We start from the raw sequence: 16,832 nt of genomic DNA, 5'->3' as shown, positions 1-16,832 counted from the left end.
ATGAAGATATTTTGTACATTTCCTACCGTAAATATTTCAAAACTTAATTTTTGATTAGTAATAAGCATTACTAAGAACTTAGTTTGGACAACTTTAAAGACAAATTTATTCAATATTTAATTTTTTTTGCACCATCAGATAGCAGATTTTTAAATAGTTGTATCTTGGCCAAATATTGTCTCATTCTAACCAACCACACATAAATAGAAAGCGTATTTATTTAGCTATGATGTACAAATCTCAATTTAAAAATGACTGGTTTTGTAGTCCAGGGTCACATATGTGAACAAAATAAAGAGCATTGCTTTGTTTATACTACCAAACCTTCATGTGAATAAAACCTTTGTGGTGAAAAAAGGTGGGAAAAGACAGGAAAATTCACAACAGCCTGTAATAACTACATTTGGCATACATGTTTAATACCATTGCAACTTGTATGTGTATGGTATTGCTCTAAAAAAAAAAAAAAATACATTACAGATTCCATTTAAATAACAACGAATGCTTTCTATCAAAAAACAGAATTTTTTGTATATGCTTTGATATTTTTAGATGGTGTAGCTGTCTGGAGATTGAAAAAAGTCTTAATAAATAGTAAGTAATGTTGGTATTTGGCACAGTTCATTATTTATTTTTAGAATACACACACACACACATATATATATATATATATATATATATATATATTAGGGATGTAACGGTATTGTAAATACCGTCGTACCGCAATAGCAAATTTTTTCGATACTACCGTGGTTGCATTACTCGATAAAACCATAGGTCTTCTAAGAAAAGTTTGCTCAGGCGAATGGAGCGAACGGGAGGTAGCGGGAACTACAATTCCCATCAGCCCAGGTGTGGCCGTCATCCTTTGCGGTCTGTTGCCCGCCCCCCTTGAACGTCAAGTTCCCTTTATTTTCGATATAGCGCCAGATCACAATAGAAGTCATTTAAGGTTATCTTTCCTATAGAACAGGTCTATACATTGTTCTTTTATTAAACAAACTAAATTGCCTTATGTTATTTATCTTATTTACACGAAGGCATGTCATTTCTGTCTCTACACTGTCACGCGTTTACAATGTCTCCTCCGCGAAAACACGGACTGGATCGCGGACTCCATTCATAAAAACGGAATTTACTATAGCGCGAAATGCCACGGAATTTGTAGATTATACGATTAATAAATCAAAAGTTGGTCTGTCACTTAATTCAAATCGCGATATGGACTAGTGTCTGTGACAACTGAAATGGAGAAAGACCGTTTTAATATGAATCCTGCATGTTCCGTTTGCCTCTGTGTGTATGAATGGAGGAGACACGTTTTTTTTCTTTACTACAGGCATACTGAAGCACGCGTGACGCTCACGCTTATTTTTGGCTCAGTCTCCAAACCTGCTGTGAGTGTCACTTTTACCGTTTCATTTGAGAAAACTAGCATCGTATCATACTATGGTATACACACAGAAACTTCACGGCAACCTGTCAAAATAAAAGTACGGTTTAACATGTAACAGAACAACATTAGTCTTGTATTACTTTTGTACAGTATAATGTAGGTGTGTATATATTCCTATTTAAATAATTTACATAAAACAATATATATGATAAACAATTAATATTACAACAAGATTAACCACTTACTTTTGGAACAAAAATACTACAATTATTATTTAAACGTTTTAAACTGAATATAATTTTTCTTCCATGTATTGATTTTAACAGTAAACCTCTATTTGTTTGCCAAAAATTAAAAGGGTTTATTTTTCATTTGATTAAAAATAAATGTTTATTCTTTAATTGATTATCAGAAAAATAAAAACACAAGAAAAAAAAAAGCAAAAGATTGTGGAGCCCTATTGTTCAAAATGTTTGGACTTATTTTTCCACTGAAATGAAGGTTTTCGTTACTAGTACACAAAGTAGGCTAAAGTACTGCGAAAAAAAAGTAACGTGGTTACATGGTTTAATAATTTTTTGTTATTAAAATTGAAAAATTGAAGTTCCTGTTTAAAAGTTTACAGATAGATGGCTAATTCGTATGCCATTGATATGTTCAGTGTTCATGTAAACTGTTTAATAAACACATCTGGAACTTTTTTCGAGTCTCTTCATTAGTTTTGTTTTCCCTGTAAATGATTCAATAAATACCGTACCGTGCCATTCATACCGAGGTATTACCGTACCGTGAAGTTTTGATACCGTTACATCCCTAATTTTGACCCATTCAGTGTATTTTTGGCTATTGCCTGTGCTACTTAAGGTTTTTGTGGTCACATATTATAAGGGTCACAGCACAAGAAATGAGGGCAGGAGAAGGGAATGTGACTAAGCACCCTGCAGTGCCTCCTGTTTTGGGGACACAAGATTATTTCAGCTGTGAGGAGTTGCGAAAACAGCATGTACCCATTGCTCTGCATTAAAAAAAAATCCTACCAACAAATTCTTCTTGAGAACATTGGATATGTACTGTGCAGTCTTATTAACGCCAATTGTTTATTGACGCTCAAGGCTAAATGTCTGGGCCAACATTTTGTTTTTATTAAATAAGAAAGTAACTGATGAAGCTATTTTGACAGTGACAAATGCTTGTAAATACAGGTGTGAATTATAGTTCTGAATTTATTAGATAATTAGCGTGTGTTCTTCCAAAGGTTATGCCCAACTTTATTGGAACATCTTCATTTGTTGTTTCGGCAATACAATCTGGTGTTTCCATAAATGTGACACTGGACCACAAAACCAGTCATGAGTATTTTTTTTATTTTTTTGAAAATGAGATTTATACATCATCTGAAAGCTGAAGTTTCTTAAGATAGGACAATATTTGGCTGAGATGCAGCTATTTAAAAATCTGGAATCTGAGGTTTCAAAAAAATCAAAATATTGAGAAAATCCTCTTTAAGTTTGTTCAAATGAAGTTCTTAACAATGCATATTATTTCATATCATATTACCAATCAAAAATTCAGTTTTGATATTTACGGTAGGAAATTTACAAAATATCATGACATGATCTTTACTTAATATCCTAATGATTTTTGGCATAAAAGACCCATGCAATGTATTTTTGGCCATTTCTCCAAATATACCCGTGCTACTTATGACTGTTTTTGTGGTCCAGGGTCACAAATTTGTCTAGTCAAATCCATTGTGGTAAGTGTGATAACTATATCACAATATATGGGAACTGATGTGGTTGACGTCTATCACACTGCTTTGGAAAACTGGAAACTTGTTGTAACTTTGAACGTCATTATTTGAGTGCCTCACTGCCGGTGTAAGAGCTGGAACAACCAGATGGTGCTGAACAAAGACTCATTGCTGTTTTTGACCTTTACATGTTTCAATCACCGCTCTGTTCTAAACTTTGTTTGTGCTTCTCTGCATCAGTGTTTTGACAGATGTTTGCTTTTTTTCTGTAGTGACATGGAAATGCAGCATGATCCAGATTTGCAGTTTAAACTGGCTTATCCAGATTCAGAAAGACTTGACTCAGGTGTTAAAATCCGAGTGAGAGGCCAGTGGTCCAGTAAAGTGGAGTTTATCTTGGCTGTTGCTGGCCAGATCATTGGTTTGGGAAATGTGTGGAGATTTCCATATCTGTGTTACAAGAATGGAGGAGGTTTGTACCGTATTACTTTTTTTGCTTTGTGTCTTAAAGTAGTATGGTAAACATAAACTGTCTAAGAACAGCTGCATTTTTCTTTTTTTAGGAGTGTTTTTCATTCCATATGTGGTCTTTCTGTTTGCCTGCGGCATTCCTCTTTTTCTTATGGAGACTGCTTTGGGTCAGTACACCAGCCAAGGGTCTGTTACCTGTTGGAGGAAGATTTGCCCACTATTTGAAGGTGAGTTTTCATCGTTTACCTTTAACGCCATTGTAATGTACAGTAGAGTTAATGTACAGTAGAGTAAATACTGTTGTATGCCAACCATTGTTAATATTAGATAGATGTAGTGGTGTAGTAAACACCTGGTACACTGCAATAGTGAACCACGTGAGAAACTTCCCAGAGTGCAACCATTTCACTTGTTTTTGCAACGCTGAGTAATGTATCACAGACATGTCTCACAAACAAAGTGTAGAGAGAGTGTAAATAAGAGATTCTTTGTGCAGTGTAATTTATAATGGAACTTTGTGAGATTGCGATGAACTAAGATGAGCTTTTAATCATTTTTAAGGGACTTTGTAAATGAGATATTGATTTAATACACCTGTTAAATAAACAAGAAGGTAATATTAAGTGACTTACATTGTCTGACTATAACAAGTCACAACTGAGCCGCTGCGCATCTCCATTCAAACACAGCGGTGTTTCGTTTATGAATGAATGTGCTTTTTTTTTTTGCTTTTTTTTTTTAAGCGAATCTAGTGAAATGATTCAATTTCCCATTCATAAAGACAGTCACTTGCTTTTCCTAAATGAATAAGCCGTTTGAACGAATCAAATAAATGTGACTTGCCACCACCTACTGGCAGATTTAGTTTCATTTTTAAAGTATATTTTCAGTTATTTAAATCATTTAATATTTATGTATTCAAAATTATATTATATTTTATATTTATAACATGAATTTATGAATTTGATTGCACTAATGCCACCTCTGAGCCTCATTAAACATGTAAAAATACACCGACAAGCCACTTTTGTGTTTTTCTGTGCCACCTCTGTCAGGGGTGCCGCTTGCAATTTTGGGCCCTATGACAAAATATGAGGTTGGGCCCCTCCTACCACACAAAAGCAGATCTCTGGGGGCCCCTAAATGGCGTGGGCCCTTAGAATTGTCCTAACTTTCCCCCCCTTAGCGGCGCCCCTGACCTCTTTAGTACAAATAAATTTTGTTAATACTAATTTTATTTGGTAACACTTTACAATAAGGTTCATTAGTTAACATTAGTTAACCACATTAGTTAACATGAACTAATAATGAACTGCACTTATACAGCATTTATTAATCTTTGTTAATAACTTTGTTAATAATGCTAATTTCAACATTTACTAATACATTATTAAAATCTTGTTAACATTAGTTAATGTAGTGTGAACTAACATGAACAACTGTATTTTCGTTAACTAACTTTAATTAAGATTAGTAAATACAGTAACAAACCTATTGCTCATGGTTAGTTCATGTTAGTTAGTACATTAACTAATGTTTAACTAATGAACCTTATTGTAAATTGTTACCTTTTATTTGTTTGGTAACTTATTCTTATTCTTATTTTCTTCTTAATTAGAAATTTTAAAAGGCTTTAAAAAATATGTTAAAAAAATTAAATAAAAGATTATATACTTTTAATAAAGTTAGAAAAATGCCATTACAAAGGTAAAAACAAAATTCCCCTGTAAAACACATTAAGGAGTTAAATATCACCTCGTAATAGGAAGGCACATTTTTTAAATCAGATTTTTTATTATTGGTTAGAATGTGCTCCTGAAATTTTGACTGTGCTCCTAAATTAAAAAAAAAAAAAAATAAGCGTAGAGCCCTTCTTCCTGTGTTTGTGCAGACTTTAAATACTAAGGTACTTTTGTACTAATAGCAGTTCTAAAAAGTTTATCATGTGAGTTTGTTTAAATAGCTTTTGGTTTTATGAAGCGTTATCTCATGGCTCCATATTTGCAGAAAATGTCAGGATAAAAAAAAAACATGCACGCCACGTTACTTTATTTTCACCGGTTTTAGTAGTTTTCCAGAGCCATTACTTTTACTTTTTGTAAAATGTGCAGTTATTTCTAAATATATAATCTAGTAACACATTTATACTTGTTATAAGCCTCAATTAAATTATGTGTAAAGTTTATCTAAAAATTAAGGCACCCACTTGGTGAGAAATGTGGGTTTTTATACAAAAATATTTTGTGTATATATATATATATATATATATATATATATATGTGTATAGATGTATATATGTGTGTGTAGATGTATAGATGTATGTGTATGTATATTATAAAATATAAAATAACACATATCTGTACAAAAGGGGTTAATTGTTGGGCTTGCTTTTCGTTAGGTCTGGGTTATGGAAGTCAGGTGGTCGTCTTATATTCCAGTGCCTACTACATCATCATTTTGGCCTGGGCTTTCTTCTATCTCTTCTCTTCTTTTAGTAATGAACTCCCATGGGCTAGCTGTAGAAACTGGTGGAATACAGGTATGTTATAAAACTAATTGCTGTGAAAAACGCTTTTTATTTCAGTTTCAATAGATCATGTTTTAAAAACTATTTTCCTTTCATCCTTATCAGAGAACTGTGTTGAGTTCGACCGAATGGGCTCAAGTAACCTGAGCTTCATGGAGAATGCAACATCACCTGTTAAAGAATTTTGGGAGTAAGTTTATGAAGTTTATAAAATACCCAAAAGTTTATTTATTTATGTAATAATTAAATTAACACAAAAGTCCTGAGAGTTCTATAGTATATAAAACTTTCCAGTTATGCTCTGCTTTAATTATTAAAGGGATAGTTGACCCAAAAAATGAAAATTCTGTCATTAATTACTCACCCTCATGTCATTCCAAACCCGTAAGACCTTTGTTCATCTTCAGAACACAAATGAAGATATTTTAGGTGAAATCTGATGAAATCCATGTGATGTAGGGCTGCACGATATTGGGAAAAAATTGCATTGCAATATATTTTTTTCTTGCGATATATATTGCGATGTGTACAAATTCATTTATGTTCATCAGGTTGTTTTTGAACTGCTTAAAAATCAAATAATAATTCAAGAATAATTGGGGTAATTTTGTAAGCATTTTCAAAGAATAAAAAAATGTAAAAGTACAGTATAATCAAAACCCTGAAATAAAATACTTTTTAAAGCTTATTTTGGGTAGTTTCATAAACAGTTTGACTCACCTTATTCACTGTCAATTCAGGCAAATCAAGGCTCTAATATGAAATTAATAATGAATGTTGCTTTTACCCTGATGAAAGGGAAATCAGCTTCTTCCTTTCACGAAAAACATTAAAAGCTTAGCCAAGATGGAGGAACAGCTGATCATAGCTGTTACAGGGATAACATTTTTTTAGCAGCAGAGCTACTGCAAGCAATTTTTAGTTTTGGAAATCCATTTATCTTTGTTTATTTATCTTTGCTGAAACTTCCGCGTCTTTACGAGAGTGCGGGTCATGGTTGCTTAGCAACGGCAAACGCCACTCTGCCACTCAAGTTACAGAGCGCTTTGGAAAGAAGGAGAAAGTGGCGCGCCTAGCGTTTTCCACGCGTTTTTAGGCGCGACATGTGAACGGTCCCTTAAATTCGTAGTGTTTCCGCGAGTTGTGACAACAACTGACAGGCACTCCCGACAAAGCACCTGTTTTTGGTCAGCAGCATCCTTTTTGTATCCAAAATACTTCCATATGACCGACGTTGCGTTTCTTTTTGCGACCAAATCTTCCATTTCGGCGCTTTTCTCCCGTCCCGCGCTCATTTCGCCATGCGCACGCAGAGACTGCATGCATGAAGTAGGTGAAGCAACGTGTGCATTGTAGTTTTTAAAGAACCTTTAAACATGAGTTAATTACTTTATTTTAGACAAATATAGATCCGTGAATAGAAAGTTTAGAAATATAGAAAGTACATTTTGAAATCAGACACACATAATTTTTTTTTTTGCCCTGCATCGTGACTGCCACGATGTGACTATCGCGCATGCGTACATCGCGATGACGATGCTGAAACGATCTGTCGTGCAGCCCTAATGTGATGTCCTTACTGCGTTTCTTTTCCTGGACCGTGGCAGTACCGTTGTGTCTATGGAGGGCCAGAGAGCTCTCGGATTTCATTAAAGATATCCTCATTTTTGTTCTGAAAATGAATGAAGGTTTTAAGGGTTTGAAACGACATGTAGTTGAGAAGTTTTTGGGTGAACTTCCCTTTAACGGTGCGCCATTTTGCTTCTTTAAGCAACCAAGCGTAACATTCAAGTGAAATCATTGTTGATGCATGAATTTGGAAATAAAGTTATGAGAGTTACAGAGAACATATTTTGTAGGAGGCGGGTATTGAATATAACAGGAAGTGTGAATGAGCTGGGCAGTTTGAGATGGGAGCTGGCTCTGTGTCTCCTGCTGGCCTGGATCATCTGCTACTTCTGTGTGTGGAAAGGAGTGAAGTCCACAGGCAAGGTGAGATCTAATTAAAAAGGCACTTCTCAGAAGTTTTATTTATACATAAACATATATGTATATGTGGTGACACAGTGGTGGCCATAATTATTAGAACACTAGTATTTTCACCATCTTAAAAATGTCTTATTTCTATCTTTTGCTGTAGTGTGTCAGTAGGAAATATCAGTTTACATTTCCAAACATTCATTTTGCCATTAACTGTAATAATCCAGTGAGATTTTTGTTTGCACAAGGAGTCTGACAGCAGTTAGCGCTCCACACAGAGATCTGATTTCATCATCATCCAGGCTGTCTACAATGACATGAAGAAACAAAACAAACTGAGACAGCTACCTGAAAAACAATGTGCAAGTGCACCTAGGGCAAAAGCTGCTTTAAACGCAAAGGATGGTCACACCAAATGTTGATTTAATTTAGTTAATAGAAGTTAATTGATAAAGAGAATCTATTTATGACATTATTTTTGTCAGCATCCTCATTTTACAGCAATTTTATCTGTAGCTTTGCAGGTAGGTTACCTTAAGCATCTTAGAGATGTTGGCACAGTTCTTCTGGATTTAGTCTGTCACAGTTTGTTCTGTTTCTTCATGTCATTCCAGACAGATTGGATGATGATGTGATTAGATCTCGGTGTGGAGCACTGGCTGTTGTCAGACTCCTTGTGCACACAAAAATCTCACTGGTTTATTGCATTTAATGGCAAAACGAATGATGTTGGAAAATCTGATGCAGGTAGAGTTGTTATCTGGCTGCATGTTAGTTCTCACGAAGGCTGTTTGTCATGGATTATTGACACAGTCCAGTTGATACTGTTTACATAGATTTAAATCAGGTAGGATCTCAAAACAGGAGTGTGTAACGCTCTAACCCGGATAACTATTCAAGTTAGTGAAATGAAAGAGACAGAAAACGGCAAAGTTGGTGATCCACACATTTAATGGCTGGTACACAACAACGCGCCCCTCTCATACATGAGAGTTTAACTCTTTCTTGGCGTTACAAATAAAAGTAAAGGCAAATTAATAGCAAGAAGGCAGAGCAAACTTATCATCCATATGGTTCTCATTAAACAGTCACGTAGTCATTCTACGTCATCTCCACACAGCGTGCGTTATATGTTACGTGATCAATCTCTTAAAGGGCACCTCACAATATAATGTAATGTATGCAAAAACATAGCTTTGGCCGTTACAAGTGTCCTTGTCTGTTTTTTCAGGTTGTGTATTTCACTGCTACATTTCCATATCTTATGCTGCTGGTGCTTCTGATTCGAGGTCTTACGTTGCCTGGAGCCATTGATGGCATCACTTTCTACCTCTACCCAAACCCAGCACGCCTTGCAGACCCACAGGTAGGCAGATCTTATGTCTCATGAGTGGTGATGGAAGTAGATGATTAAGCATTTTTCCACTTGAAAATACATTTGCATCTAAAGAAAGAAATAGTACTTTGGTCAGTACTTTTATTTACAAGTGATGTGCTGTATACTCACATGACCATGACACACCAGTCAAATCATTGGAGAAAAACTAGTTCCCCTTTTATAATAGCCACAATGTTGGGATCACATGACCAGTTTGATGTTACTCATTTAACTTGCTTGTTCCAATAAATTAATAACAGATTTGATAATAAACAGTGTATTTCAGTGGCAGTATAAAGGTACAAGACTGTTGTTTTGTCAGCTGGTGACACATAAAAATACTTGGAGCTTATTTGTACAATTAATTCAACTTTTAAAACAACTAATTACTAAATAACAAATAAGTGGAAACTGACCAGAACTTTTGTGTGTCATGTATTGCTAAATAATACCTAATTGGTCAGTAGTTGTGAACTTGCCTTATCTTGTTCTTAGGTGTGGATGGACGCTGGAACACAGATATTTTACTCTTACGCTCTCTGCATTGGGTGCCTTACAGCTTTGGGAAGCTACAATAAATACAACAACAACTGCTACAAGTGAGCGCACCCATGTCACTAGAATCCACATTTGATTCAGTTTAAAATTTAAAACCATGTAAAAGCACCAGTCAAAAGTTTTTGAACAGTAATATTTTCATGTTTTTAAAAGAAGTCTCTTCTGCTTACCAAGCCTGCATATATTTGATTCGAAGTACAGCAAAAACAGTACAATTCTGAAATATTTCTACTGTTTAAAATAATAGTTTCTATTTAAATATATTTTAAAATGTAATTTATTCCAGTGATTCCAAAGCTGGATTTTTAGCATCATTATTCCTTCAGAAATCATTCTAATATTCTGATTTGCTGCTCAAAAAAATAACATTTTTTATTATTATGTTGAAAACAGTTTCTTTATTGAATACAAAGTTCAGAAGAACAGCATCTGAAATATCACTTTTGATCAATTTAAAGCATCCTTGTTAAATAAAAGTATTAATTTCTAGAACCCCCTGTGAACTGTTTTAAATATTGATAATAATAATTAAAAAAAATTCTTGAGCAGCAAATCAGCATATTAGAATGATTTCTGAAGGATCATGGAACACTGAAAACTGGAGTAATGATGTTGAAAATTTAGCTTTGATCACAGGAATAAATTACATTTTAAAATATGTTCAAGCAGTTCTTTTAAATTGTAAAAATATTTCACAATATTACTGCTTTTGCTGTATTTTGGATCAAATAAATGCAGGCTTGGTGTGCAGAAGAGAACTCTTTAAAAACATTAAAAATCTTACTGTTCAAAAACTTTTGACTAGTATACGTTTAGAAATATTTGTGGAGGCAATAGATGTTTTTTCAGTTTGTTCAGTCAACTTAAAAATTGTTACCCTGCTGCCTTAAATTTCAAGTTGACTAAACTTATTTGAATTGTGACAACTTGGATATTTGAGTTGACTAAACTATAAAAAAAATACTTAAAACTTTAGGATGAATTAACTTAAAATTTTAAGTTTACATTTTTTAAAGTTTGGTCAACTAAAAATGTTAAGTTGACAATGTAGATATTTGAGTTGACTAAACCTAAAACTAACCTTTTTTTTTTTTTTTTTTTACTTAAAATTAAGTTTAATCAACCCAAATATCACTTGACCAATTTAGGTAAGTTGACCCATTTGAGTTGACTGAACTTAAAATTAGGTCGTACTAAGTAACAACTTAGATATTTGAGTTGACTAAACTAAAATGTTTTTTTTAAACTTTATGTTGAATTAACTTAACATTTTAAATTGACCAAACAAAAAAAAAATCAACTTAACATTTTTTAGTCAACTCAAATATCTAAGTTGTCAACTTACAATTTTAAGTTGTACTAAGTTATATTTGCGATGATTCAACTGAAAAACAATTTTTTTTACTTTTTTAATTTTAAGTTAAATTATTATTTTTTTTTTTTAAGTTGACTCAACAAAATGTTTTTTACAGTGATATATGCAGGTTTAAATATAAGTACATTATGCAGTTGAACATTGCATTTACTGTGATGGGTTTTGACAGCATGCTTTGTCTTTCTGCTTATAGAGATTGTGTCTACCTGTGCCTGCTGAACAGCGGAACCAGTTTTGTAGCTGGCTTTGCCATCTTTTCAGTTTTGGGCTTCATGGCCTACGAACAGGGGGTTGATATCTCAATGGTAGCAGAGTCAGGTAACTTAAACAACAGCATCTCATTTTTGTTGTGTCCTTTATGTAATTTCCTACATGTTAAGTCTCAATTCACTTGTTTTGCCAGGTCCTGGTTTGGCCTTCATTGCATATCCACGAGCTGTAGCTATGATGCCTCTGTCTCAGCTGTGGTCAATATGTTTCTTCCTCATGATTATTCTTCTGGGGCTTGACAGTGAGGTGAGAGCACATCATCTCATCATCTATTGACCAGTTTGGCTGTGTGAAAACTTCAGTTAGGGTTTTATTAACTCCCAGATGAAACTCTTTAACATAAGAGATATTTCACATACTACAGAAAACATCATTAAACAGTGTCCTGTTAAAAAGTATCCTCGATTCATGACTTTTGTGCTTGTAGTATATTTATTATGGAACTTTTTAAAAGCTGTCATTACACCTCATTCTCTTTTTCAGTTTGTGGGTTTGGAGTCTCTCATGACAGCCATAACAGACATGAACTCCAACTTCTTCCTCCAAGGACACCGTCGTAAACTCTTCCTCCTTCTCATTTGTGTGGTCTGCTTCCTCATTGGCCTCCTAATGGTGACAGAGGTGATTATGTTCATAATTTAGTCATTATCACAATTTACTTTTGCTTTTAATGTTTTGTATTTGTTATTATCAGCCTAAGTTAGACTACTTAAAGGAATAGTTCACCCCAAAATAAAAATTCCTCATGTCATTCCAAACCCATAACACCTTTGTTCATCTTTAAAACTCAAATTAAGATATTGTTGATGAAATCCAAGAGCTTTCTCACCCTGCATTAACGGTGACGCAACTGACACATTCGAGGCCAAGAAAGGTTGTAAGGACATCAGTGGTTCAACCTTAATTTTATGAAGCTACAAAAATACGTTTTGTGCATAAAGAAAACAAAACCTTTATTTAACAGTGTCTTCTGATTGGTCCACTGTTTTGGAACTGACATTGATAAGTGGCGCTGCGTGTTAAAGTTTAAATTCTGTTAACTAGACACAGCATCTTAAATATGCTACTCACGTATGAGACGCTGCAAAAGACATAAGTGCAACAGTCGTGCATGTCCATATAGCACCGACTACACGTGCGGTAGTTTGTTTTTAATGGTAAAGTATTAACAGGATTAAAAAATAAATAAACAAATTACCGACATGGGAAAATTAATTATCCTCGGATTTCCTCAAAAATATCTTCATTTGTGTTCCGAAGATGAACAAAGGTCTTACAAGTTTGAAACAACTTGATGGTGAGTAATTAATGACAGAATTTTTATTTTTGCATGTACTAACCCTTTAATGACCAATGTAAAAATCAGAGATTTGATTGCTGATCAGTTTTTTTTTTTTTTGAATCGGCCCAACAGGGTGGCCTGTATATCTTCCAGTTATTTGATTACTATTCCTGCAGTGGAATGACCCTCCTGCTATTTGCCATTGCGCAGTCAATATGTATTGGCTGGTTTTATGGTGAGTAATCATACCAAATCACCATTTAGAAACACAGACAATGTATAAATATGTCTTGAAAATGTCTGAAACCAATATTTGATGAATTACTGCAGCCACAATCAGCCAGAATGTAGGTTTTTGAGTGGAAATACTGTGCCGAAGATAACTTTCTTATATGATATGCTGTACTACTACCATACTATACAGTTTAAGTTCAACTATTCAGGGACAACTCTACCAGAGTAACTGATTAAGTGCCTTCTTCATGGACACTAATGGCACTACAGTCACCTTTAATTAAAACCTGGAGCTCCTGTGTTGCTAGAATTTTTTTAAAGCAAAGCCACCATCTTACTTCAGCATTGTGTTTATAGTAAATGTTGGTCATGTGCTATAAACAAAAAGCACACTGAGCACAAAACTGGTAAGCAGTCTTATAGTATGTGTGGGTGATTTACTTAGTCACTTCTTACTTATCGTTTTGTGTCTAATCTCCTCTAAGACCTCTGATTCCAATGCCTCTGGTTTTTCAGGTGCTGATCGTCTGTATGAAAATATTGTAGACATGATCGGCTATCGTCCTTTGCCACTAATGAAATACTGTTGGAAATATATCACTCCAGTTGTGTGTATAGTAAGTGCCTGATTCATTGCGCTATTCTGGTTGCTTACTTAAAAAGTAATAATTTTATGGAAGAACAACAAAGCTCTTTATTATGCCTTCAACATATTTCAATGCATGTCTTTGCTTTTTTAGGCCACATTTGTCTTCTCTTTGGTCAAATTTACTCCTTTAAAATTTAACAACACATTTGAATATCCATGGTGGGGTTATGCTGTCGGCTGGTGGTTCACCCTCTCTTCAACGCTGATGGTTCCCATATGGATGATCTATGTCGTCCTTATCACTCCTGGTTCACTGAAACAGGTAATTCCATGCATGACTTAACATTAAACAACACTAAAATACCTTCAAATGTAATGTTCAAAGCACTAAACTTGCAACTATATCCTCTTACCTTTTCAGAGACTGCGTGTCCTTTGCACTCCAGCAAGTGATCTACCTTTGACATTGGAAAGACCGAAAGAAACCCTGTGACCGCAACAGAAAGTACAACATGACCTGTGACTGATAGAGAAACATTGTGGAAAAAAACATCCTTGGGCTGTATTTTGGACAACTTTTGATATCAATAATGCTTTCGAAGATGCACATTCACGTGAGATCTCAAGAGGGCACAAACACAAACTGTATACGACTGTTTTATAAGTTATTGGTTTTTACTCTTAGGTTCTCAATTGCGAGCACCTAAACGTGGATTTAAAGCTCAACTTCCATGTTCTGCTGTATCTGAGGAAAACTCAGACGTCATTCTAGTGTGATAGCGTCAACAACCTGCTGTATCATAAACATTCACAAGATATCAGTTCTTCTGAACAAGATAGCAAAAAAAAAAACTTGAGGGAGTGGACCAGTCCCATTTTGGATGGACCAATGTTCATAACAGTTGGTATATGATTAGAAAATGTTGGATAATGTGTTAACTTTCAGTTAGAGGGACTAACCAGAGAAGCTCGCTATGACAGACTTTGTGCCTTGTAGAAAAAAGTAGAAGGCATGTTTGGTTAATTTCAATCAAATGTTGGAATTTAGCAGTATTGTAGAATAACATATTTTTTTTTTACATTTTTGTGGGTCAATCATGCAACACTTTGCCATTTTGTGCCTCAAATCCTGGAGTTTTAAGAAAGTGTTATAGAAAGTAAGTTACATTGGGGGTAATTATATTACAGACTTTATATTTGTAATAGATCCAAGAAAATAGATCCATATTTTGCTACCTAAATCTGCTTGGATGTACAGTCAGTGCATAATTTAAGGGAATATTTGTAGGTCATTTAAGCTTATGTACATTTTTATAAATGATGCATTAAAAGGCCAGTGGTTAATGTTTTAATAAATGCTCTGTTCTAATCTACAGTCGAAATGACTGAAAGTGATTGCTCGTTGAAATATGTAGGTGACAGCAGCTTTAAAAATTGTTCGGACGCATCCAAGCAAATATTAAACAACTAGGTGAGAGGTAAAAGCAGGTTGAATTTTGAACATTGCTATCAGACATGACAGACTGTCAGTTATATACTGTACTGCTGTTTTACTGAGGTGTCTTAATGTGGTTTATTAATGTAAATAATTAACAGTGTAGTTGATATGCTGACTGACACTTCATTTGCATGACCATATGAGATAAAGTTATATGCAGGTTAAGGGGTAGAGCTAAATCTTGAATCTGTTTATCACTCTCAAGAATAAAATACCAGTGGTGGTGCTCTTCTTCAACTGGGTTAAAGGCTATAGGCCTCCATTTGCAAATATACACTCTGGCCAAAAAGGCCACCCAAATACTGTTTGGCAGAGGATGAAAAAGCTGAATGTTTGCAGAGCTAAACATTGTGTTCTAGAGAGGAATGCATTTCTTGTGATGTGGATTTGTAAAGTGGGCCAATTAGATTCATTTGTGAACTATGTCTGTATGAATTCTGTACACTGTTTGGTTTCTAAAGCAGTAGATTATAGGAGTAATGCCAAAGTGATTAAATGAACTGAACATTTCTATACTGTTTGCTAAAGTAGTTGTTTTGAAATAAGTATTTACCTAAACTGTTCAAACCTTTCGCATATGGTGACAATTTTAACTGTTGCCATTGTTTTTACACTATGTCAATTACAGTTTTTCTAGAGGCCTTTTGTCCCAGCCTTTTGTGTAATATGATTTTTAACTGATAACAAATCCATAAAATAGATTTTAAGACATTCTTCCTACAGTATAAACAAACGTATATTTTCTGAAATGGGGCCTTTTCTCTCTTGTACCCTTTGTAATAAATGTTTTTTTTCCCATGATTGATAAAGTCCAAATGAGCAGCATTTACTGTATTTGAAATAAAAAATCTTTGTTAATATCTTAGCTGTCTATATGTTTTTGTTTTTTCAATTTAATACACTACCAGTCAAAAGTTCTTGAACAGTAAGATGTTTAATGATTTTTTAAAGAAGTATCTTCTGCTTACCAAGCCTGCATTTATTTGATCCAAAGTACAGCAAAAACAGTACAATTTTGAAATATTTTTACTATTCAAAATAGTAAATTTTTATTTGGTTATATTTAATTAAATTTATTCCTGTGATTTCAAAGCTGATTTTTTGCATCGTTACTCCTGTCACTTGACCCTACAGAAATCATTCTAATATTTTGATTTGTTGCTCAATTATTATTATTATTATTATGTTGAAAAAAGCTGAGTATAATTTAAATATAAATCAAAGTTTCTTTGATAAATAGAAACTTCAGAAGAACAGCATTTATCTGAAATAGGAATCTTCTGTAACATTATAAATTTCTTTCTCATCAATTTAAAGCATTCTTGCTAAATAAAAGTATTAATTTTTATCATTTCAGTTTGCTAAAGTGGTTGTTTTAAAATAAAGTATTTACTTAAATCATTCAAAATATTTGCATATAGTGACAATTTTTTACATTAAGCTATTGCCTCTGTATTTACACTACATAACTTAGTTTTTTTTCAAATAGGAGGACTTTTGTCCCAGATTGGGAATTTGGGG

General features: G+C 34.0%; 1 protein-coding gene across 1 annotated transcript in view; it reads left to right on the top strand.

The window, feature by feature from the left end:
• slc6a22.1 (solute carrier family 6 member 22, tandem duplicate 1) overlaps window positions 1-16,176 on the top strand; it is a 19,362-nt gene extending 3,186 nt beyond the window's left edge. Inside the window, exons 3-16 of the mRNA XM_073851278.1 lie at window positions 3,422-3,621; window positions 3,713-3,847; window positions 6,019-6,159; window positions 6,253-6,337; window positions 8,007-8,139; window positions 9,359-9,493; window positions 10,001-10,104; window positions 11,632-11,756; window positions 11,842-11,954; window positions 12,192-12,329; window positions 13,123-13,225; window positions 13,741-13,841; window positions 13,965-14,135; window positions 14,235-16,176. Coding sequence (XP_073707379.1) covers window positions 3,422-3,621; window positions 3,713-3,847; window positions 6,019-6,159; window positions 6,253-6,337; window positions 8,007-8,139; window positions 9,359-9,493; window positions 10,001-10,104; window positions 11,632-11,756; window positions 11,842-11,954; window positions 12,192-12,329; window positions 13,123-13,225; window positions 13,741-13,841; window positions 13,965-14,135; window positions 14,235-14,306 — 1,756 coding nt within the window. The 3' untranslated portion in view covers window positions 14,307-16,176. The remainder of the gene's footprint in view (window positions 1-3,421; window positions 3,622-3,712; window positions 3,848-6,018; window positions 6,160-6,252; window positions 6,338-8,006; window positions 8,140-9,358; window positions 9,494-10,000; window positions 10,105-11,631; window positions 11,757-11,841; window positions 11,955-12,191; window positions 12,330-13,122; window positions 13,226-13,740; window positions 13,842-13,964; window positions 14,136-14,234) is intronic.
• Window positions 16,177-16,832: the final 656 nt, after the last annotated feature.

Source organism: Garra rufa, chromosome 12 (assembly GCF_049309525.1).
Source record: "Garra rufa chromosome 12, GarRuf1.0, whole genome shotgun sequence".
NCBI lineage: Eukaryota > Metazoa > Chordata > Actinopteri > Cypriniformes > Cyprinidae > Garra > Garra rufa.
This window is presented reverse-complemented; position numbering and strand designations above follow the sequence as displayed.